The sequence below is a fragment of the Canis lupus genome, chromosome 5 (genome assembly GCF_011100685.1).
Source record: "Canis lupus familiaris isolate Mischka breed German Shepherd chromosome 5, alternate assembly UU_Cfam_GSD_1.0, whole genome shotgun sequence".
NCBI classification, from domain to species: domain Eukaryota; kingdom Metazoa; phylum Chordata; class Mammalia; order Carnivora; family Canidae; genus Canis; species Canis lupus.
Window position 1 is genome coordinate 14,290,013 of NC_049226.1, and position 23,082 is coordinate 14,313,094.

The following is a 23,082-nucleotide window of genomic DNA, read 5'->3' on the forward strand; positions in this document are numbered from 1 at the left end:
GACCTGCGCCCCTCAGCATTTTGCCAAGAAGAGGGTGATGATTTCAGTGCTGAGAAAGGAGAGAAGGGAGGAGGGAAGGCAAGGTGAAAGCCTGAGGCCAGGAGCAGTGAGGCCAGGCAGGACATGTCCCCGAAGACCCCAGGACCACGGAAGTCATTTTATATAGATGCCCTCCCTCCCTCCTCACCCCAACCAAATGAGGTGGCCTCGCTTTAGGCCCATTTTATGGGTGGGAAGGCTGGGTTTCGGGAAGGTTGTGGGACTTGTTTGTGGGTCCTACTGCTAGTAAGAGCTGAAGCTGAAATTAGCAGCAGGACAAGCTACAAAGCGTGGGCCTGCCCACCATCCCCTTTCAGCCTCCCGGGCGCCAGGCAAAGGCACAGCCCAGGGCAGACTTTCCAGGGACTGCATATGTCCACAAGGCCCTGCCGTGGGAGGCACGGCAGGAAGCGCAGGACTGCGTGGGAAGCTGGGTGCCCCTGTCAGGTGGACCCTCCCACACACACAGGGGAGCCAGCCACACCCTGCAACATGATGTCAGGATCTTTTGGAGACCCCTCTTCCTGTGGCCACCCCAAGGGGGAGGACTGTCAGGTAGAACAAAAAAAAACTGCTTCCTCCTGGGGTGCCATGGAGCTGAGGCAGATTAGGAGATTAGGACAGAAACGATGGAAGGTTCTGACTTCTGTGGTTAAAACCAAGAAGAGGTTAGCATGGGAGTAGAGTCATAACCCCGGTCTTGTGGTCTAGGTTGGCATTGACATTGAGATCGGACTGGGGCTTATGTTGGGGTTTACACTGTGGTTGAGGAGGATGCTTCTCGGGGTTAACACTGGGGTTGATACAGTGAGCTGGGGGTGTTACAGCTAAAGCTGGTGCTATCCAAGAGGCTGGAAGGGTTTGAAGAGTTCAACACCTTGTGGCTTCTATTTGGAAGAAAAATGTCCGCTTGAGCCTTGGCCTGCGGAGAGAATCGGGGCGGAGGTGGCAGCCGAGCCAGAGCGGGCTGAGTGTAGGGGTGTGAAAAAGAGGCGGGTTCTGAAGATGATGGAAGGGCCCTGGCAAGACTCCCCCTTCCCTTTTCCCTAAGCTCTCGCTCGCCTCTGTTGTGATCCACTGCACCCCAGGCCCCCCCGGGAGGCCACCCAGACGTAACCTGAATTTCTGAGACATTGGGAGATGCTCTCATCTGCAGGGCTTGGGTTCGCCCATCCGCCCAGGGAGCTCGAGCACAAAGGATTTGCCTCCCCCGGCCTACCTCCAGCCTCCTGCTGGAGACCCCGTAGGTGAGGCTTCTGGGGTGTCACTAGCTGCAGAAGGTCAAAGAGGAAACGTGACAGACCCCGAGACTTTGCCAGTTTTGGTCCCCTCGTGGGCTCCCCGGACCGTGCCCAGTAAAGAGGTTGAATGCCGCCGCCTGGAGTGCAGAGAAAGCCCAGAGCCCGGAGCAGAGTTCAGAGGGCAGCAAGGAAGGCTTTCTGCGGGATAGAGACAGCAGGGCTGGGACCAGGTTGTGGCAACTAGAGATGCTGCGGGAGGGGCTTCATGGAGGAGGGGGCACTGAGCAGGGGAGGGCTCCTGCCCCATCTCGGACCTCCTGAGGCCAGGCCCCGAGCCCCCATCCCAGCGCCGCCTGCAGAGTCTGCGGGAGGAGTCCCAGGAGTCCAGGTCGGGGCTGCTTCAAGGTCTTGTGAAGGGCAGCGTGGAAGACCCAGCCCTTCCTGCCCTGCCCGGGAATGTTCTATCTAACCTAAAAGTGAAATAGGTGTGGGGCCTGCAGCCGGCGGCTGCTTCATAGGCCGCATCGGATGCAGGTGGAGGAGAGGTTGTCTTGGGCTCTGATCACGGGCGACCCGCCCTCCTGCCCAAGGGCCAGCGTCCCCACTGTGCTGTGGCTGCAGAGCGTGTGCGCCAGCCCGAGGGACCACTGAGACCGAGGCCTTCCTGTGTCTGTGAGGGGAGGGGGCTCACGGGGCGGTCTCCACCCCATCCCATCTTCCCCCCGAATGTGCGAGGGCGGCCTCCTGAGCTCCACGGTCGCTCCTTGCCCGGCCAGCAGCGGTGCCCCGGCCCACACCCCGAAGCCCCGTCGGCTGGGGACAGTCAAGCCCTAGGAGGAGCCCCAGAGGCAGGAGAGAGAGCTGCCGGCCACACGGAGGGGCCTGGCCCGGGGACCAGAGGGCTAGGAGCGACACATGCCAGCCCAGGGCTGGACGGGCACGGGGGCTGAGGTCGTAGGGTCCTAGTGCCACAGGGAGGGGAGGTGCGTGCACCGCGCCTCCTGCGGCCCAACGACCGGCAATAGGCCGCCTGCATTAAAAGGGAAAAGGAGAGAGCCAGACCCGGGGTGAGAAGAGCAAACGGCAAAACTTAATGACTTTAATATGAAAGAATTTGCCACTAATTAAGTACAAACACTCCACTAATGCAGGGAACACATGTTGTGGATTTCACTTAAGCAGAAACCAAATGAGGTGCAAACCTTCCGAAATGATAGCGGTTTACCAGCCGGAGAAAGACGCTGCCCGACCTCGTTTCCGCTCGTAGGAACACGCTGCCTTGTCTTCGCAGCCTCTCCGCCTCCCTGTGCGAGGCGCCCAGCCGCACCCCCACTGCTGTGTCTCCGCTGCCCTTCTGTCCTCCGAGGACCCCCACTACTCCATCACCGTGTTCTGACAGCACAGGGCGGTGGGCTACAGGCTCCCCGGGGGCCTCTGGTCCTCTCCACCTGCCTTCCCCAAACACACCTCATGCACCCCCTTCCTCCTATACAGCCCCCAGCAGGCTCTCCAGGCAGGAAGGCCTGCACCCCTGCTCTGACCCGCCGCTGGGCCCCAGGGCCCAGGACAGTTCCCCTCCCGAGAGCCCACCAGCCACGCCGAGGTCTGCCCTGCACATCCCCACACCCTGCAGCACCCCTGCCTGAGCTCCCCGCCCTTCCCTCTAGGCCAGTGGTCTGTACTGGAGGCTGTTTTGTCCCACAGGGAACATTTGGCGATTTCTAGAACTATTTCTTGCTGTCCCAGCGGAGGAAGGATGGGCAGAGGCCAGCGATGCCACTGAACACCCTGCAGCACGTGGGATAGCCCCCACGACAGAGAATTATCAGGCCCTAAATGTCAATAGCACCAAGGTTAAGGACCTCTGCCCCGGGACCGCGGCCTCATCACAGCGATGGCTTGCGCAAGATCACGCGGAGGCTGGCAGAGCCAGAATAGAAACCAGCTTGCCTGATTTCTAGGTGGCTTCTTTCCCCGAGCCTGTAATAACAATTAGACAACCCATTATGTAGCATAACTATGTGCCAAGCACTGTGCTAAGAGCTTCTATGAATTATCTCACTTAATCCTCAAATCGACCCTAGGCAACAGCACTATAATTGTACCCATTTCATACATGACAAACTGAGGCGCAGAGAGGGTGATGCAGTCACCCAGCCAGTAAGGAGTGCGTACAAGCCCAGGCCCGTCTGAACTCAAAGTCAGTGCTCGTGGATGAGTTACTGTCTTCTGCACCCCCACCCTGGCCCTCTTAAGGCCGTCAGTCTCCCACCCAACCCTCCGCTCTTAGAATGAGCCTCCCGGGAAGCAGACAGGACATCCCTGCCCCATGCCCACCCCTCGCTGCCCCTCCCCACACAGGCCCAGCCCCCAGGCTCGGGTACAGACAGCCGCCTGGAGCCGGACAGGGCGTGGGCAGAGCTGGGCACTGGGGTGGTCCGACAAGTCCCTTCTGGCAAGAGGCAGATCTAGAGACTCCACTTCCAGACAGGCGGCAGGACGGAGACAATGCATATGTTGATACGGAGCTTTCAAGAGGTTCTCCTGGGGAGGCCTAAGGGATTCTCCCTCTGTTTTCATGGCAGCCCCCCGCCTCTCCCACCCCCACACCAGCTCTCTGGAGAGGCTGCTGCCTACACTCCCCAAAATGTGTCATTAAAGACGCACCCTTGCTGAGGGGGGCCCTGGCTGCCGTGGCTGTCTGCTGGGAGGTGTGTCGTCTGTGCAGGTGGGGTGGACACGGTTGGCGTGGGCTGCAGAGATGGGACCTGTGCGAACCCCAGACTTCGAGCCCGGCCTTCCAGGCTCCTCCAGGCCTGAAAGGGCTAAGCCAGGAGGAACCCAGGCTGTGCTGGGAGGGGTGCGGAGCTGGAGGGGGGCGCGGCGTGCAGGCTTCACAGGGCTGAGACCTTGGGAGCAGGGCCTCCTCTGCAGCTTGCTTGGGTGAGAAGAATATTTTTCACCTCTGGTCTAGAGTGAGGAAGGAGGCAGGGCTGTGTGCTAGGAATTGGGGCAGAGGAAAGAGGAAAGAAACCGAGACGTGGCAAGTGGGAAGCAAGCAGAGGATGTGGGGTTGTGGTGAGACCAGCAGGATACCTTTTGGGGTACAGCTTCCTGATTTCAGTCAAGAAGATTCCAGCCCTGACCTGCTTGTCTTGGGTGCAGATGGGAGGCCTCGCTTTCCAGCTCTGTCCTCCTACCCTACCTGCTGACACCGTGCTGTGTCCTCCTGTGTAGGCCCTGCCCTTGACCAATGTGCGATTTCAGACCCAAGATGTGGCTAAGCCTGGCCTGGAACCCCAGCTGGCTCGGAGCCTCCTCCACCAACCACGCAGGGCTCCCTTCTGCCTACCGTATGCCTACTCTTTGCCCGCACTAGGAGAGATGCTATGATACATGTATCGTACTGGGGCCCTCGGGTGCTGGATCCCTCACTCGGCGGGGGGCAGGTGCTCCAGGAAACCTCCTCCTCAAAATCAAGGGTAAGGTCACTCAGGAAGGATGAAGGGGACTGGGGCACAGGTAACAGGGTATGGGCTTGCAGCAGAGGGAGTAACTTGGCAGGCAACGGATGATGTTCCCTGTGGCGGGAGAGAGACAGAGCAGGGAGGAAGGAGGTGGCTGCGGGCTCCGGCGCCCAAGATGAGGTCTGGAGCCCAAAAGGACTTTGCACTTGATCCCGAGGGCTGCAGGAAACCCATGGAAGGATTTTAAATAGAAAATGATTTATGTTTTAGAAAGTGGTGAATGGGTTGGAGGAGAGCCTGGAGGCAGGTATGTGGACTTGGCTGTGGCCTGCGCCTGGGCGGAGCTTGGGGAGGAGGGGACGCGGTGGTAGCAGTGGTGGCAGCGGCGAGAATAAGATGCTGAGTGTTAAGTTAAGCCATGAAGGGAAGGGCTTAGGATTTACTTAAATGGGGGTAGGGGTGGTTAGAGTCCCATCTGAGGGTGTTGAGAAAATAAGGAAGTGAGACTCTGCTGGAGGTGGGGGGCGGGGAAGAGACTGCGCTAGTTGAGGGGGGAGGCTTATGGGGAGTCTGGATGGGGGCCAGTGGGGATGGAGAACAAAGATGAATTCCAAAGCGTATAGGAGCTAGCATCCACCCCGCTCTGCTGCTGTGCAGCCTGGATTTTCCACATTCTGCCTAATCTGGGAGGTCTTCCTGGAGGAGCTGGGCAGTAGACAGAGGTGGAGCAGCCCTTTGATGACAAAGTCCTAGAGTCTGATCCTAGAAGGTGCAGACCTAGGGCAGAGAGACAACCAGGCAGTTGATGTCCGAAGTATAGTCTTCCAGGGTCATGGGGTCCAACACTCTCATTTTACAGAAAAGGACACTGAAGCCAGAGAGGGAACAGCCCTACCTGAGGCCACATAGAGACATGTGACCGGGTCATGGGGACCAGAGACTTCCTCTCCTGACCTCCAGCACATACTCCTCCCCACCACTGGGCCAGAGGAAATGCTGCAGGTGCAGGGCGAGCAGTCCAGAGAGGATCAACAGGTGGAGTCTGAAGGCTCGAGCCAGAGAGCCGCAGAACTGAGAAGGCCTCTCTGTTCCTGGGACGTCCTGGGGGAGTCGGGGGCTGCTCTGGCCTGGCCCTGCCCTGGGCCCTGGGGAGGGGGCAGCCAACAGGAACAGGCCTGCGGGAGAGGTCCAGGTGTCCCTGGCCACTTGCTCCCCAGCGGGAGAAGGCACAACCTAGCTCCCTGATTCATCCCGGTCCCCCAACCTGTCCTGCTAGATTTCGGAGAGAGCTGAGACTTGCCGGAGCAGCCCCCACCGCCACCACCACAACCCCGGGGCTTCCACGCTGCTGGGGCTGCTGGGGCTGCTGGGGCTGCTGGGGCTGCTGGGGCTGCTGGGGCTGCTGGGGAGCGGGCCGGCCCAGCCTGTCTGGAAGCTCCTGGGCTCCTTCTCCACCGAGCTTTTCCCAGGCTGCCGCGCCCCCTCCTCTCCCACGCACTGCGCTCACCCGCCCAAGGCTCCGGCGCCAGCCCCACAGCCCATCATTAAACCAGCTCCATGTCGGGAGTTTGAGGGGGGTCATCAGCCAAGAAGAAAACCTCGGCAGTTTTTCTGTGACCCCAAATGAGGGGCGGAGGCGCCTGGGTTTGGACAGTAGCAATTAGCCCCTGACTGTGGGATGGTGGGATGTTATCACCTCTGCTGGCAAGGTGGATGCAGCAGGGACTCAAAGCCCCGGGACACCTGGAGCCATCCCAGCAGGCACTGCTCCCAGAGAGAGTCCCCCAGGGCCCACTCCCACCGGGCAGAGCACCTGCAGTGCAGGAGGCACTCAGCCTTGGTGACCGGGGACCTAGGGGGATGGGGACAAGGACTGGGTCAGCTGCTGCTCCTGGGTCCTCACTGAGCCCTCTGACCTGGGTCACCCTGGACGCCGTCCTGGGCATGGAAGGGACCTCAGAGGGTAGAGATGCAGCCTGGGCCCTCGGGGGCTCCCGAATAATGGGGAAACCTGCCTGGGGCATAGATACAAGATGAGACAAGTTCAAAGGATCTCGGTGAGAACCCTGCTCTTGTGGGTTCTTGCTGGCAGACTGGGTCTGGGCAACACTGATTGGCAAAACCTTCCCAGAGGAGGGGACCCTAGAAACGGGATTCCCTTCTGATCATACCCTCTTCCTTGCCAGCCTCTCCCCCAGGTCGATCGGCCTTGGCATCAGAAAGTGAGGAGCTGGCCAGCCCTGGGAGTTGACATTTAGGGAAGTAGCTGCCCAACTGGGAGGAGGGGCCCTCTAACCTTTCACTGTGCTGACTCAGCAGGGTTTCGGCTGGAGGCCCTACCCCACCCCCCACCCTAGCCCACCCTCCCTCCCCAGGTGAGTCATTCCCACTTACCACTAAGCTGGTTGCTAACCGGATGTCCTCTTCCTTTCTGCCAGTTCTGGGGTGGTGGTGGTGGTGGCAGGGAGTGAGATCCCTGGAAAGCCCTAGGGATGGATCCCAAAGGATTTGGGGCTCTGAGAGGGCGTAGGTGGGGAGCCCAGAGCTCCTCCCACAGTGGTCCTCCCAGCCGGGTCTGTGCCTGCTGTCCACCCGACTGAGGGCACCCAGGCCGAGTCTCTGAACAGGGATGGGGGCCAGAGGAAGAGCTGGTCTGTGCTAGAAATCCCAGAACCCCCTCCTTTTGCCGGTGCCCCCCCACCCGCCCTCATGGGCCCAGTCCCAGCCTGCCTGGCCAGAGAGGGGCGGGGGGGGGGGGGTCTGATGTTTCAAAGGGTGGGAAGAGAAACTGCTCAAGGTGGGTGTGGGGAGCAGATGCCCCCCATTCTGGGCCACACCCCACTGCGTGGGAACCCATGGCCTCAGCTTCGGATTAGCTCCGTGGCGGGCAGGGCAGGGGGCGGGGCCCTGGGGAGCAGGTCTGTCGGCCACAACTGAGGAGCCTTTGTGCTTTGTTGCTGAGCTCGGGCTTTTACAGGTTCCTGACGTCTGGGGGGGCCGGCCGATGCCTGGCTCAGCACTTCTGCGAAGCCATGAAGGCAGTCCAAACTGCCCAACCCCAGCTCTGATGGGGAAACTGAGGCACTTGCACCCAGGCCCGCAGGGCCCTGGATCCCAGACCCTGGCACAAGCTCACAGGGTGGTCAGGGAAAATGTTGAGGTCAGGAAAAGGAAAACACATTCCTTGATATCCGTGGGATACCAGAACCTCTCTGCTGAGGACGGAGGCTCCCATGGATCTCTCTACCCTTCACTCCCGCCTCTCTGGGTCCTTCCTGCTCTGTGCCTCCTGCAGGTGCCCCCACCCAGGCTCCCACTGGGCTTCACCCCTGGCCCCCAACCTCTTGCCCCACCCGCCCGCTGCGCCCAGCGCAGGGTGACCTGCAGGCACCGTGGCTGCATTTTATAACTGGTATTCCTGCCATTTATCAAAAGGAGCAAGAGAGGTTGTGAGATCACATTTCAGGAAGGACGGATGCCACCCAGTATGGCACCCTGGGGTGTTAGATGAAGAATGTGAGTCCCTTATAAAAAAGTAGAGTGGGATCTTCCCAACCAGCACTGGGCTGGTTGCTGCTCTTCTGTGTCCCTGAGCAAGTGAGCCAACCCCTCCGGATCCTGGACTCCTCCTTTGTAAAATGACAGATTATGTGGTCCATGGAGCTCCAATCTGCTACCATTCTAGTGGTCCCGTCCCCGACATGTGGGACAGCCCCTGCTTCTCACGTAAGAGGGGGCCTGTGCGAGAGGACAGATGATGCTTTGTGTGGAGCAGCCCTAATGGCCTGGGGAACCAGAGAAGGTTCGAGGGCTAGTCTCTTGAGTCCTGGATCCTGCCAGCGAGCCATGATGCGGTCAGCTCAACCCCAGGCAAACCCGTGCCTTCCCTCTCACACAGGGATTCACAATCTGCTGGAAGCCAGGCAGGACACAACACCAAGAGACACACTAGACACACACACCAGGAAAAGAGAAGTTAAAGGGATACAGATGACGATGAAGGCGGTGGTGATGGTGATGGTGGCTACTACCGTTTACTGCACACTTAATTTTGTGCTAAGTGCTGCTTTCTAGTTTTGCATGTACTCGTTTAATCCTGAGAACGACTGTATGGGCTAGGTATGACTGTTATGCCCATTTTACAGATGTGCAATCTCAGTGCAAATTGAGGCACAGAGAGGTCAAGTCACTTGCCCAAGGTTTCACAGCTTGTACGTGACAGAGGGGGGATGCAAATCCCCACTGTCTGGCTCTTTCCAAGCCCATGTCCTGCCCGAGGCGGGGAAGAGATGGGACAACCCTTTAGAGAAGGGGAAGAGCTCAGGCAGTATTGGGGAGACACAAGGGTCAGCTTCCAGGTCATCAGGGCCTGAGTGGTTGATGGAGAAGCTTGGAAAGGCCTGGCCTCCTGTTTCCGCCCCCTCTCCCGGGCCTTCCAGAGGAGGTTTATGGCCCACCTCTTCCTGCGTGGAGGAGGGCCCTCTTCCTGGGTCACTACCCTGATCCAGCCCTTTCTCCGCCTTTGCAGCAGTGATCCCCGCTCCCCCATTCCCTGCGACACTCTGCTCCTGCCTCTCCGATCACTGGAGGTGTGCCCCCCTCTCCGAAAGCCTCCCAGTCTGCCCAGTCAAAAGCATGAGGCACATCTCCCCCACCCTGCATCCTCAGGCCAAGACTGGCAATCCCAAACCGGGAGCTGGGTTCTGAGTTTCTGAGCCTGGAGTGGGGTGGAGGGCTTAGGGAGGGTCTTCAGACCTTGCCAGTGTCGTCAGCCCCTCCCAGTTCCAGGACTCTGGGAGCGGGGAATGACCCCAAACCCTGTACCCCAAGGGCTCCCTTGTTCCCAGTGGACTGTGGACAGAGAGGTCAACATCAAAATGAGTCCACCTCCTCCTTAGAGGCCCTCCCCCACTCTCACCTGCCCACTCATCACTAGGAGAGAAGGGGCAAGGGCTAGGAGAACTGGCTTTGTGTGCAATGAGCTGACATGCCAGGCACTCTCCTTGCTAGCCCCCCATGGGGCTGCTTCTGGAGAGGAGAGAGGGGCCTTAACCCCAAAACAGACATCAGGGTGGGGAGGGCTGCCTCGGTCTGGTTAGGCAATGATGGACGAGACAGGGCTGCTGGGGCGCCCGAGCCCCTGGCGGCACTCGCCCCGCCCCCATGCCCAGGCCGCTGTCAGCGATCTTCCCTCCTGGCATTCACAGCTCTGAAGGGTGAGGTCACCGCTGAAGACACAGCAAATGAATGGCAGCGTGTGTGCCAGGCACTGAAGCCTGCCCGTCCCCACACCTGCTGAGGACTGAGATGAGAGATGGGGTCGAGGCAGGCTTGGTGAGCTGTGTCCCGCTATGGGCCCCACCATGCCTGGGCACCAATCCCAAGACAGCTCCTGGTGCCCACACCCCAACCCCCAACCCCAACCTATGGCCCAAGCCCTCCCAACTGGCTTTTCCTGTTTTCTGGCTTTGTGTGGTGAAAGTTCCCCAATTATACCCACATTATCTCAGCTGCTGGGCAACCTCCAGCAGGTTGGTGAGTGGCGACTAGGGGGGTGGGGGAGGGAGCACCCACTTATCCTGCTGGGAGGGCCTAGGGCTTAACCGCTTGCCAACTGGCCAGTCAGCAGGAGCACTAGGCTGTCTGGCCCACTGACCTCACCGTGGGACTCGCTCTGGGGTGGGGCCCCAGCTGGGCTGGGCTGCAGTTCAGGGAAACAGACTCAGGGCCAGAAGGGACCATGGGAACTGGGGGAGTCCTGTTCCCTTACAGAGGAGGAAAATAGGGCTCAGGAGGGGGAAGTGGCTGGCCAAGGTCCCAAGGTCCATTCAGGAGGGAGCCGAGAGAACCCAGCTCTCCCGATTCCCTGATGGATGCTCCCTCCATTGTACTCCCACCAGCCCACAGTGCTCTCTGCCCAGGGACATGTCAGAGCCCCATAGACCAGCCGAGGGGACAGCTGGAGGGGTAGGGGTGGGGTACCCCAGGTCAGCTTTGCAGGGCTGTGTGGATATGAATAGAGAATAGAGAAGTGAGGAGCATCAGGGAAGCTTTCAGAGCATGGCAAGGGCCTGGCTCAAAGGGGCCAAAGATCTATCCATTCAGCAAGCATTTTTGAGTACCTACTGTATGCCAAACACAGAGGATACTACAGTGACCTAGGAGACATGGCCTGTGTACCCTCCTGAAGGCAGGAGTTGGGGGCAGCAGCTTTCACCTGCTGTGGTCTTCCAAGCCCCTCAGAGGAGTGTGCCCTGCCCATGTGCAGAGGGACATGTGAGCCCCACGTTTCCAGTCTTGAACCCCAGTCTCCCTTGGGAGACCCTTAAGGCCATCCCCCTGCCTCTGGGTCAGTACAGGCCTTGGCATTCATATTATCAATGGTGCTCAATAAATTGAGTGCAGTAAAGATGTGACCAAACAAAGTGTGCAGAGGCACTGCCAGTAACAGAGCTCAGTAATGAGCCGGGGCCGGAGAGACCCACCGGAGGGGATGGCTGCCCTGAGTTTCGGGGTAGAGCAGAGCTCAAACAAGTCATTCTAGTGGGAATAAAGCAATCGGTGAGGAGACTGGGGGGAATTGATTCATTCATCCGATGCCACTGATCACTCCCTGTTTCTTGCAAATCTCTATTCTCACGGGTTCCGTTGCAATTTGTCTGGCAGCAAAGATCTACTGAGCATCTACTGTGTGCCAGACGCTGGGCTGGGCTGGGCAGCGCATAGATGCTGCTCTGGTGGAGAAGTCAGAGGCGCGAACAACCACATGCCGAGGCAGAAAAGATCTGTAGCAGAGGTGGCGGGGAAGGTCTGGGAAGCTTCTTAAAAGAGGTGGCCTGAGTGGGAGATCCTTCGGTGGAAAAGGGGAAGAGCCTTCCAGGGCCTTCTAGGGTGCTGCATGAGCAAGAGTCTAGTAGGAGTGTTAGGAGGAGGGACAGAGGGAGGAAGGGAACACGGGAACATGGCGTGTTCTGAGGAGGGGCCCCGTCTGACACAGTTGGAAGGCATCATGTACGGAGAGACGTGGACCAAGAGGCAGGGCCCAGATAACCAGGATGCCGAATGTCCAGACATTTTTAGGCTAGGTCGGTAAGGCAGTCAGGAGCCAGCCAGTAGGGCCTTGCACAGCACCTACTTCAACCTGCCTGGCTGGGTGGCAGGGACGGAGCCGGTGCCCCCAGGGCGTGGGCACCCAGTCTTAAGGGAGAAGACCTATGGGGGTGGCCATCATGGCGGCCACTGTGAGCCATGTGGGCAGCGCTTCCTGTCTCCTGACACACTTTCTCGTTAGTCCCATTTGGTTCTCCTAGCAACCCCGGTGAGGTGGAGGACTGGATCTTTATGCCCCATTTGCCAAAAGGGAACTGAGGCCCAGGAAGGCTGACGCAGTTGGCGGCTCCTAGGAGAGCAGTGCCCTCGAGCCTCCTCAGAAACCAGGGTGGAGGTGTATATTCCTGCCATGGAGAAAAGGCAACGTAGGAAACAATACGTGCAATAGGATTCTGACTTTGTGTAGGGAAGAGACGGTCATGCAGAGACATCTAGAGAAAGGATGTAGAGAGAAGGAAGTAGAGGAGGAATGCCGCCTACGAGGTTAGCGGTGAGATTTCTGAGCAGCGGGATGGATCATGGGTGGTGCCTTTTCTTCTCGGTAGTTTTCAGTATTGCCTAGAGTGCTTTTATTACAAGCAGAGTACTATCTTTATGATGAGAATCAAAAGAGAAATGCCGCCAGGAAGAAAGCGGCAGCGCCCCGGGAGCCTGGGCGGGGGGCCGAGCCTGTCACTGACCAGCCCCGCGTCTCCTCCGCCAGGCACCGACGCCCAGGTGGTCCAGGTGAACGACTCCATGTACGGTTTCATCGGCACGGATGTGGTGCTGCACTGCAGCTTCACCAACCCGCTGCCCAGCGTGAAGATCACCCAGGTCACCTGGCAGAAGGCCACCAATGGCTCCAAGCAGAACGTGGCCATCTACAACCCAGCCATGGGCGTCTCGGTGCTGGCTCCCTACCGCGAGCGCGTGGAATTCCTGCGGCCCTCCTTCACCGACGGCACCATCCGCCTCTCCCGCCTGGAGCTGGACGATGAGGGGGTCTACATCTGCGAGTTTGCCACCTTCCCCGCCGGCAATCGGGAGAGCCAGCTCAACCTCACCGTGATGGGTAAGCTGGCCCGACCCCTCCCTCCCTGCTTGTGCAGGGGCCTGGGGCCTGGGGCTTGGCCATCCTCACCGTGTGCCTCAGTGGCCCCAGACCTTCTCCCTGGGTTGACATGCTCCCAAAGCTCCGGGCTTGGTGCTTCCAGTCCCTTCCAGCCGGGCTGTCCCACAGTTCACTGGGGGTCGGGAGCAGGGCCTTAGCTGTGGACAGAGCTGAGGATTAGGAGTCAGGCTGGAGGCCCACCTGGGTACTTCGTGGATGACCGGGAAGTAGCCAGAAGCTTCAGACACCAGGTAAGGAAAAGGGCCGCATGAGCCACTTGCCTTGAGCATGCCAAGGCTCTGAGAAGGCTTCGGCTTGACAAGATCGGCTACCAGTCGTAGAGCAGGAAGGACGTAGGTTAGATATGAAGCAGTCCCATGAGAAGCGATGGGAGCCACTCTGGTGCAGCACAGCTGAGAGGCAAGGATGGCGAGGGCCACATCCCGGGCCTGCACACCTTGAGCGGGGCGGTAGAGCTGGTGCCATGGCTCTCTCTGCTTCCCTGCAGCCAAACCCACCAACTGGGTGGAGGGTACCCAGGCTGTGCTTCGAGCCAAGAAGGGGCAGGACGACAAGGTCCTGGTGGCCACCTGCACCTCCGCCAATGGGAAGCCTCCCAGCGTGGTGTCCTGGGAAACCCGCCTGAAGGGCGAAGCGGAGTACCAAGAGATCCGGAACCCCAACGGCACAGTGACCGTCATCAGCCGCTACCGCCTGGTGCCCAGCCGGGAGGCCCACCAGCAGTCCCTGGCCTGCATCGTCAACTACCACATGGATCGCTTCCGGGAAAGCCTCACCCTCAACGTGCAGTGTAAGCAGGGCGCGGTGTGGGCCGGGTACCCGGGGTGGGCATCCCTGTCCCTCCCCCCACCTCCCCCATGCCAGCCCTCCCTCCTCCTCTGCTTCTCTCCTCCTGCCACTCCCCCCACTCCTTCCTCCTCACCCCTCTGACCTTCCCCCTCCCTCTTGCTTTTTGGGGGTGCTTTGTCCTCCCTCTTCTCTTCTTCCATCTCCCTTGGCTCATCTGTCCTTGTCCTTCCTCATCCTCCTCGCTCCTTCTGCTCTGAGGGCCCGTGATCCCCATCCACCTCCTCCCTCTCCCCCTCTCCAGCTGTCTCCACGTCACTGCTACCTCCTATCCCTTCCCTGGCCAAGGTCCCCTCACCCTGCCACGGCTGCCCTTACCCTTCTCAAACATCATCCCCGGCCCCACAGATGAGCCCGAAGTGACCATCGAGGGGTTTGATGGGAACTGGTACCTTCAGCGGATGGATGTGAAGCTCACATGCAAAGCCGATGCCAACCCCCCTGCCACCGAGTACCACTGGACCACGTAAGTGCTCTGGGGCTGGCTGGTCACAGGGAGGTACCCACCCCTCCCCCACCACCTCCAGGAGCATCGTGTCAGGAGGAAATGAGGATCCTGGTTCAGGTTTCTCAGCGAGATGGGGAGATCCCAGGCACAGACACCCCATGTCTGGCAGCATCAGGGTCAGTGGGCCAAACCATTCTGCCAGAGGGGGATTCCCTCATAATCCACTTGCCTTCTCCCTAATAAAGAATGTTATCGTTTCCCTTTGGTGATTCAGTCTGAGTCACTCCCACCCCAGCCCCCGCTATTTATTTTTATCGAGGTGTCCCCAGGGAAGCTGGCTTTCTGGAGCATCCCAGATCTTTCTTTGTTCCCGTTCCTTCTCTCCGGCACCCCCAGGTTCTCAAGGAGAGGGCAGCCGTCAGCCCAGAACACCAGTGTTCATGGAGTGCTTGCCCCACATCCTGTCATCTTGTTGATGACAGTCTCTGAGCCTGGCTCTCACAGGTCCCGTCTGCCCCTCCAGCCTGCTCTGATTGCCTGAGCCAAGGTTCTTCCCAGAGAAGAGCTGGATGGAACACATAGAAAGATGGGCGTAGGGAAGCCAAGAAGCAGGTTGATGTTGATGGCCAGAAGCTTGTGCCCACATTGTGTCTATAGTCTCTGTCCACTTTGTCCAAGTGGAAGGTGCTGGCATGCCCTAGCTAATTCTCACCCTCCATCCACTTCCTAGAACCAGAAGTGCCTCTGAAGGTGCAAGTGGCTGTCCAGGGTCCTGCTTGCCAATTTCAGCAGTGTGCCTGGGAGCTGCTAGGTCCAAGAGAATAATAGCTTCGAGGCCTCGGGGATCAGAAGGATGTTCCCCAGGAAAAAGGCCTGTGATAACACCCACTGAGAAAATGAGGTAGTGAAATGGAACACGATTCCTCGACATGGGTCACATCGTGTTACCCGAGCCACTTGTCAAAATACAGATTTCCAGGCCATGGCTCCAGCAGTCCAGGTTCAGTAGATCCGGGGTTAGGACCCAGACATCTCTATGATGAACCAGCAACCCAAGAAACCAAAGAGTGGTCAGAAGAGCACCGTGCCAGGAGTCCAAGACCTGGCTAAGGCTCCAGTTCTATCACATAGAGGCTGTGTTCCTGGACCTTGAACGTAGAGTTTCTCACCTGTTCAGTGGGACCAGTCCCTTCCTGTCCTGTCTACATTTTAGTGCTGGGACCATCAAGCATGAAACGCTGAATAATAGGAAACTGTGAAATGCAATAGGTTATTGCTGTGGTTGCTTCTCCTCCTCCCAAGACAGACCCTGCCTATTATTAACTCGGCCAAAGGGTGGGGACCCTTGGAGGCAGGTGGGTGACACCAGGGCAGCTTCTGAGCCAGAGTCATAACCATCTGGCCTGTCTCCCCATCCCTACAGGCTCAACGGCTCTCTCCCCAAGGGCGTGGAGGCCCAGAACAGAACCCTCTTCTTCAGGGGGCCTATCAACTACAGCCTGGCGGGGACTTATGTGTGTGAGGCCACCAACCCCATCGGCACGCGCTCGGGCCAGGTGGAGGTCAATATCACAGGTAGGAGGCTGCGCCCGGCCCTGCCTCTCTCTCCCCACCACTGCTTCCTCCACTGTCGACGCAACGCAACCTTCGGGTTCTGTTATTGCAGGAAGTTTGTGTCTCCTCTTCCTCTTCTGGATCCCCCTTGAGCTCTGGCCATTCATTGGCCTTGCTTTTGCTTTTCTCTTTCCCCTGTTATAAGGCTGTGTGTGAAACAGGGTGACCCCCGATCAAAGAGGGGTCAGAGGGAGGCTCTAGCAGGGAGGAAGGAAGAGCTATCTGGGAGGATGCTGTTGGGGTTGGGGAGCGGGGGACGGTGGAGGACAGGTGTTAGAGCCTGCCCGCATCCTGTGATGCTGGCTTGGCGTGGGGGGCTTGCAGGTGGAACTCAAATCCTGCAGCTCAGGAACCCCACGTGGGCAGAAGGGCGAGGCTTATCCCAAGCGGGGACCCTGGGGGGAAAACAAGGAGACAGCCCAAAGCCATGGCAGTGCACCCTTGACTGAATTCCTATCGTCCCTGCATCTCTCTCTGTGTCAGTGCAGATGAGGAGAATCAGCCACCTGACGTCTCAGGGCAAAGGGAAGGAGCACAGGAGCTAGCATGTTCTGGGAGAGGCTTCGCACAGGGCCACGAAAGGAGCATAGGCTTCATTGTCAGGCAGCTGGCACGCGGACAAGCCCTCCTGTGAAAATGGGGATGAGACAAGGTGCCTTAAAGGCTTGTTGTCAGAATTTGCATCATGTGGGCCCAGTACCTAGCACAGACCAGTCTGTCAACAAATGGCCCGTGCTCTGTGATTATCATCTTGATCTCTATCATTATCATTATTAATGGAAAGGTCGCAACAAGCCAATAGAGGGGTACAGTAGCCATCACAAGTTCACAAGCTGGAAGAGGGAGTGTCTTTAGCATCGTAGCTGAGCTGGCTGCAGGATAAGAAAGTGACAGAAAGAACCGCCCGGGACAGGAAGTGTGGTGTCCAGCGTACATGTCATGCGCAGGAAGTGACCTCAGGGAGACGTCAAGCCAGGCCCTGGAGTATCAGAAGTTGGGCAGGGCAAGCACAGTTCTGAAGACGCACTAGCTCTGGGCCAGCGTCTCAGAAGTCAACCATGTTTGTGGGTACGTCCAAGGCACAGCTGCAAAATGAGCCGCCTGAAGGCGTCCAGGATTTGCACCACCTGCCATTGGGGCTGTTCCATCCATCCTCACCCAGGGAAGGTGGAGTCTCTGGTCATTGGCCACTTTCTTCAACCCCCTGCCCTTGGCCCTCTGACTGGTTAAAGTAGTAGAAGCATCCGAGGTGGAGCCTGGGAAAAGCTAAGGCCACCCATCCTCCAGGCTAGGCTTTGGGGTGGAAATGGGGTGGGGCAGTGGGTAGAGTCACACACGTGTCCCCTCCTGGAGAAAATCTGGGCCAGATTTCAGTAGGAGCCTCATGGGTGCCCAGGCTCTGGCCGTGGGACCACGGAGCAGACAGGATGAGAAGTATTCATAAGACTTAGAGTGTGACCGCGCCACTGCGAGGCATGTCCTACAAGGGACAACACACACTTGGCCTCACTGTGCACACATCCTGGCTCTTCCTGGCTCTGTGGCCTTCACTTCTCAGCCTGTAACACAGAAATAATCCCATTTACCTCCGGCCAGGGGCATGGGCCACTGGCTGCACACACTGAGCCCCCCTGTGTGATGGTACCTTCCCCAGTGGTGGGCCACCAACACCACTGCTGCATCACCCCCCAACTGGGGGGCGACGGGAAATCAGGGAGGAGGTCAAGAAACTGGGAGCAGTGATTCCCCCATGATTCTACCCCTGGCATGAGTGGACTAGTAAGGGGCCCTTTGAGGCCTATGGGGCCAGGTGGTGCTACCCAGCCCTCAGGGCAGGGTCAAAAGAGCCAAGTCAGGGCCTCTCTTTTCCCAAAGCTCAGGAGGACGCTGGATGACCAGAGTCCAGGACTGCTCATCTGGGAGTCACATCAGGTCCAGGAGCAGGGAGGAAGGGAAGGGGGCACTTCCCAGGCCCAGGCTACAGAACAGAGAGGAAAGAAGCCAGCCATGAAGGTGGGCTGTTTCCTTGGGGCTGATGGCCGCAGTGGCACCCTGCATGGGGTCTGTGGTCAGGCCTAGCTGGCCTTGTGAGCAGGTAGGCCACGCTGCCTGGGCTCCAGCTAGAAGAGGCACACGGCATATCCTCCTGTGCTCCCAGAGGCACGGGGCGGGACAGGGGTGGTAACCAAGTCACACACATGGGTGGTGAGAAGGGCCTTGCATAGGCCACTCTTGTTGACAGCCCAGTGAGGCAGAAGCCAGAGAGGCATGACGCTCACTGAATCATCGATGTGCCCAGGAGCGGTTTAGCCAGCCCGTCCCAAGGGAAGGAGGGAAGCTCTCTCTGCCCCCCTGGAGGGCCCATCCAGGAAGTCTGAGCCTTGCAGAGCTGTGTGTTCTTGAGCTCACAGACAACGTCTGAGCCCCAGTCCCACCTCACCTCGTGTCTGTCTCTGGGGGCCCAGTCCAAGGGACACGGCCAGGCCCCAGGCTCCAAGCCCCCCAGTCAGGAGGGAATGCATGAGTGAGACGGATAAGTGGAAATTTAATTTTTCATTCTGGCCATCCGTTCGGGTAATAGCTTTGCCCTGGGCGCATCTGGAGAGGAAAATGAGGAGCAGCTGGGGCAGGAGGGGGAGGAGGCATGTGGTGGGGTGTGTGCCAAAGATACGTGTGTGTGCAGGGCACACATATGCGAGGCATTGCACCTGCACAGACACACTTTAGCACGGGCTTCTTGGGGCCCCGGATCAAGGTGGAGGAGGTGGTGTTTGAGTTGTTCCTATGAGGATGATAGAAGGTGGGGTTTGCAGGCAAAGGAAGCTCATAGGAAGGAGATGTTGGGAGCCAGGTGGGCAGGAATGGGAGAAACCAGCCTTTCTCTGTGTTGTCAAAGGCAAGTCTCTGAAGGGTTCTCAGCGGAGAAGCAGTGTGGCGAGGCAGGTCGTATAGACCAAGCATTTGGGAGGCTGTGTGGATGGCACCAGGGGACCAGTTAGGGGCTGTATAGTGAGGGTGTCCCTAGTGGGAAGTAACAGGCCTGGGCTGTGGCCATGGGGACAAGGAGACAGACTCACCAGAATTGTGTGTACATGTCCTCAGGGCCTGAGGCCCTCAGAGAGGCCCATTTCCAAGATCCAAGTGGCCAAGAGCAATTTCATGGGGTCCGGCCAGTAGTCACAAAACAAACCAGTGAGCTCCCTTCCCTTCTCCCTCTAATGTAGAGAGTGGGGAGAGGTGCTCAGGGTATGGCCTTGACCAGAGTAAAGGGTCCAAATGGGACAGCATCTATCCCTGGGACTGGGGCTGTGGGGAAGAGAGCATCCAGGCCACTCAGGGAGCAGAGCAGGGAGGGTGTCTGCCCCAATTCCTATTTCCACTGAAGTCCTGGGCTCATCCACTGGGGATGACCACTTGAGGGTGAGGGTAACAGGTCTCTCTCTTAGACTGGGAATTCTCAGGAACAAGTGTCAGTGAGGCTTCGGGGTCCATCTGGAAGGGAGGGTGTGTGTGAACCTGCCACGATGCACACCGGGGCATGAGTGTGGGTGTGTGGTCCTGAGTGTGTAAATGTGCAGTGGCAAGCAGGCGGGTGCCTGTCTGCATACTGAGTGTGCAAACGGGAGCCCTGGCCGTGCCATGGGCAAACATGCCTTTCTCCAGGCTGGTGAATGGCAGTGTGCTGCGGAGTCTGTGTGAAGGTAGCTGCATCCTGGCCCCTGGGAGGACTCAGTGCTGCTCCAGCTTGATGAGGCCCTGTCCAGTGGCCTGACTCGCTGTGCAGCTGCCGCAGCTCCTACAGGACAAGAGGGCTTTCAGAGTCCAACCTCGGGCCTTCCTACCCTCCCTGCAGCCACAGCACTGCACACTGGGAGGTGTAGTTCTCGCAGCTTCCTGGCCTCATCTCAGGATGCCTGCCTGGGGAAGCCCCAGGCATTGGTTTGGAAGCAAGCCCATACATTCTCTTTGACCCCAAACCTCCTCCAGATCCTAGATCAAACAAAAACCCTAAGCTGGTCTGCCCACAGCCCTTGTACCTGCCTACCCCCTCACTCACAGCCCCCAAGGGAAGCCAAACTCTCACCACCTCCGGGGCCCGACCAGCCTGCCATCCCAGAGGGGAGGCCATGGTCTTTCAGGAATGGAGGCCAAGCTGCACCCTTCGTAAGACGGGGGGTGGGGAGTGAGGTGCTCCATTCCACACCACACAGCCACCTCCACTTGCCAGTGAATGAGACCCTCCTGTCTTCTCCTCCTGCACCCTCACTCGGCATCTGCACTCTGAAATCCACAGTGCCAGAAGGTCGTCTTAGCCATTCTTCTACCTCTGGGCAGGCCTGGCCCTAAAACAGCCAAAATAACCAGCGCTCCCTTTGGGTCCCAACAGATCCCCAGGGAAGAGTAAACCTTCTTAGCGGGGGGGGGAAAAGTTAAACAGAAAAAAAGAAAAAGAAAAAGAAGAGACCTTGAGGAGGAAAGACACCCAGAGGCTCACCTCTGAGACAAGCTTTGCCTTAACAGAATTCGTTCAACAAATATTCTTGAACTCCAGCCACATGCCAGGCAGGCGAGATGCTTGGGAATATATCAATGAGCCAAACAATGTCCCTGTCCCTCTAGAGTTTATGTTTTAATACAGAAGGACAGATGGCAACCAACAGATGAAATACATTGGAAAAAATATATGATCATTTTGAAAGTGGCATGGAAGGGCACCTGGGGGGCTCAGTGGTTAAGCATCTGCCTTTGGCTCAGGTCATGATCCCAGGGCCCTGGGATTGAGTCCTGCATCAGGTTCCCTGCTCTGCAAGGAGTCTTCTCCCTCTCCCTACCCTTTCCCCTGCTTGTGCTTTCTCCATGTCAAGTAAATCTTTAAAAAAAAAAGTGACATGGAGAAAAGAAGAACAGGATCAAAGGGTCACAAGTGCCAGGGTGGGGTTCGTGAGCTGTGGTTTGAAATAGGGCAGTCAGGGAGGGCCTCAGTGAGAAGGTGATCTCAGAAGTTTGAGCCAGGCCCTGAAGGAGGTGAGGGAGGGACCATGGGACACCTAGGGGAAGAGTCTTCTGGGTGGAGGGCAGCCAGTGCAAAGGCCCTGAGTAAGCCTGGAGCAGAGTGAGCCAGGAAGAAAGCAAGAGATGAAATCAGAGGTAGGGAGTGGAGGCACAGGTCATGTAGGCCATTTTAAACTCTCCAGACTTAACAGGGCTCTGTGGCTGCTGTGTTCAAAATCATCTATAAAAGGAAAAGGTTATAATCAGGGAAGCCAGTTATACAGCTACTGCAATAATACAGGTGACAGGTGATGGTGGCTTCGATTAGGGGCAGAGCGATGGTGGAAAGTGGTCAGGTTCTGGATTTACTCTGAATTCGAATTTATGGACTAATTTGGGACACAAGCCACTCTCATGAAACAGGTAATACAGCAAACTCTACCATACTTTGATTAGTGGGGCCCCCAAAATTCAATCTAGTCGAGTACGATGTAGGAGAGCTTTATTTTTTCATTGGGTCTCCGCTGTCGCAGAAAGCATAAAAATAAATGCATCAGAACTTAGACTGCACACAGCCGTAACACCCTGACTAGAAACAGTTCCGAATTATCCTGAGGCTGCCACTTCCCCAGCCCCTCTCCTCATTCCTTCGAGAAAAGGAGAACCTTAGCCATTCGAAAACTGAAAGAATGGAAAGGAAGGAATGAGGAAGGGCATTTCTAGCAGTGCCAACAGCATGAGCAAAGATTTGCAGTAAAGAATGAACTTGGACAACAAGGCGGACAAGTTAGCCAAAGCCAAGATCAAGTGGCATGATGGAAGCTCTGAAGCCCAGACTGGCACTGTCTAGTGGGCGGTGGGGACATCACTGCTCATCTTTGAGAAAGGGAGTGGTAGTGTCTACACAGTGGAAATTAACTTCCTGACCGTGGATAGAGTGACTGAAAGGGGACAGAGACCAGATGGAGGTGGGAGAGTCGGGAATCAAAGACAGTAAAATCTGGCATGAAGTGATAAAATATTGAATAGGAAGAGTCAACAAGATTTGATGGAAAGATTTGAAAGGAAAGGTAGGTCCCCTCATTTGCATGCCTGTTTTATTCTCTTGGCCTCTCCAAGTCCTTGCCATCTTTCAAGGCATGGCATAAGTCTTTTCCAAGGAGCCTGGGCTAACTCCAGTCCACACTGTTCTCCTTCCCCTGAATCCTGAGGCACTTCTCTGCCAGTGCCCTTGAATGTCTGTGTGCTGCTTTGTCCCTAAGGGTGTCATTTGGTTCCCCAGATAGGCTATGAGTTTCTTGTATCCTGTGACTAGCAAAATAGATGCTCCGTAGATGTTTTTTGATTGCATAGGTGGATGGATGGATGGATGGATGGATGGATGGATGGATTGGTAGACGGGTAGATGGGTATATAGATGGATAGTTGGGTAGGGAGTAGAGGGATGGGTGGGTGGCTTGGTGGATGGATGGATGGATGGATGGATGGATGGATGGATGGATGGGTAGATGGGTGGATGGATGGATGGACGGATGGATCGGTGGATGGATAGATCCGTAGATGGGTAGGTGGATGGGGGAAGTGATGAGGCAGGTTAGAGAGGAGAGCACTCAGATCTGGGCAAGAACTGAAGAGGCAGCAGGCAGGGTAAAAACAGCAGAGGCTAGGTTCCTGCTAGCTGCCTTTTGGGGCACGCCTTGTGGAGGCAGCTCCCACTTCGTGGGGAGCAGGTGTGCAGCGCTTTTTAAAGGCAGTAAACAGATGGGACCTGGTAAAGCAGGAGAAGCTTGAGGTTTCAGGGAAACTTCTGGAAGTAGGCGGTGAGGACAAATATTCAATAAATATTTATTGGACAGCCACTCGCTGACCTGCATTGAGGACACAGTGGTGACAAGTAGTTGTTGCTCGCTCTGCCAACTCCTGCATGTGGAGAGGCGAGGAACAGGAGCATTTGGGTGGTCCCTGCTCAGCCATGTGCCTGCAGGCAGATCGCCATCCCTTCTTCGGGCCCCCGTGTTTTCATTAGCCCTCCCAGCCCGGACTCCCAGAAGTCCTTTCCTCTTCTAGAGTCTCTGCGCTGCTCCTGCCTGCTGCAGACAGCACCCCACCCGCTCCCACACGGGGCTAGCTTCACCTCTGGGAGGAGGGAATGGGCTTCTAGGAGGAGCAGGATTCCCCTGGAGTGAGTGATGCTCATTCAGGGAGTAAGCT

The 23,082-nt window shown here is 57.5% G+C and overlaps 1 protein-coding gene across 1 annotated transcript in view; it reads left to right on the forward strand.

Moving 5' to 3' along the window:
• Positions 1 to 23,082, forward strand: part of NECTIN1 (nectin cell adhesion molecule 1) — a 64,685-nt gene that overhangs the window by 35,603 nt on the left and 6,000 nt on the right. Inside the window, 4 exon segments of the mRNA NM_001287128.1 lie at positions 12,561 to 12,911; positions 13,459 to 13,761; positions 14,166 to 14,283; positions 15,689 to 15,840. Of these exon segments, the coding sequence (NP_001274057.1) occupies positions 12,561 to 12,911; positions 13,459 to 13,761; positions 14,166 to 14,283; positions 15,689 to 15,840 (924 nt within the window).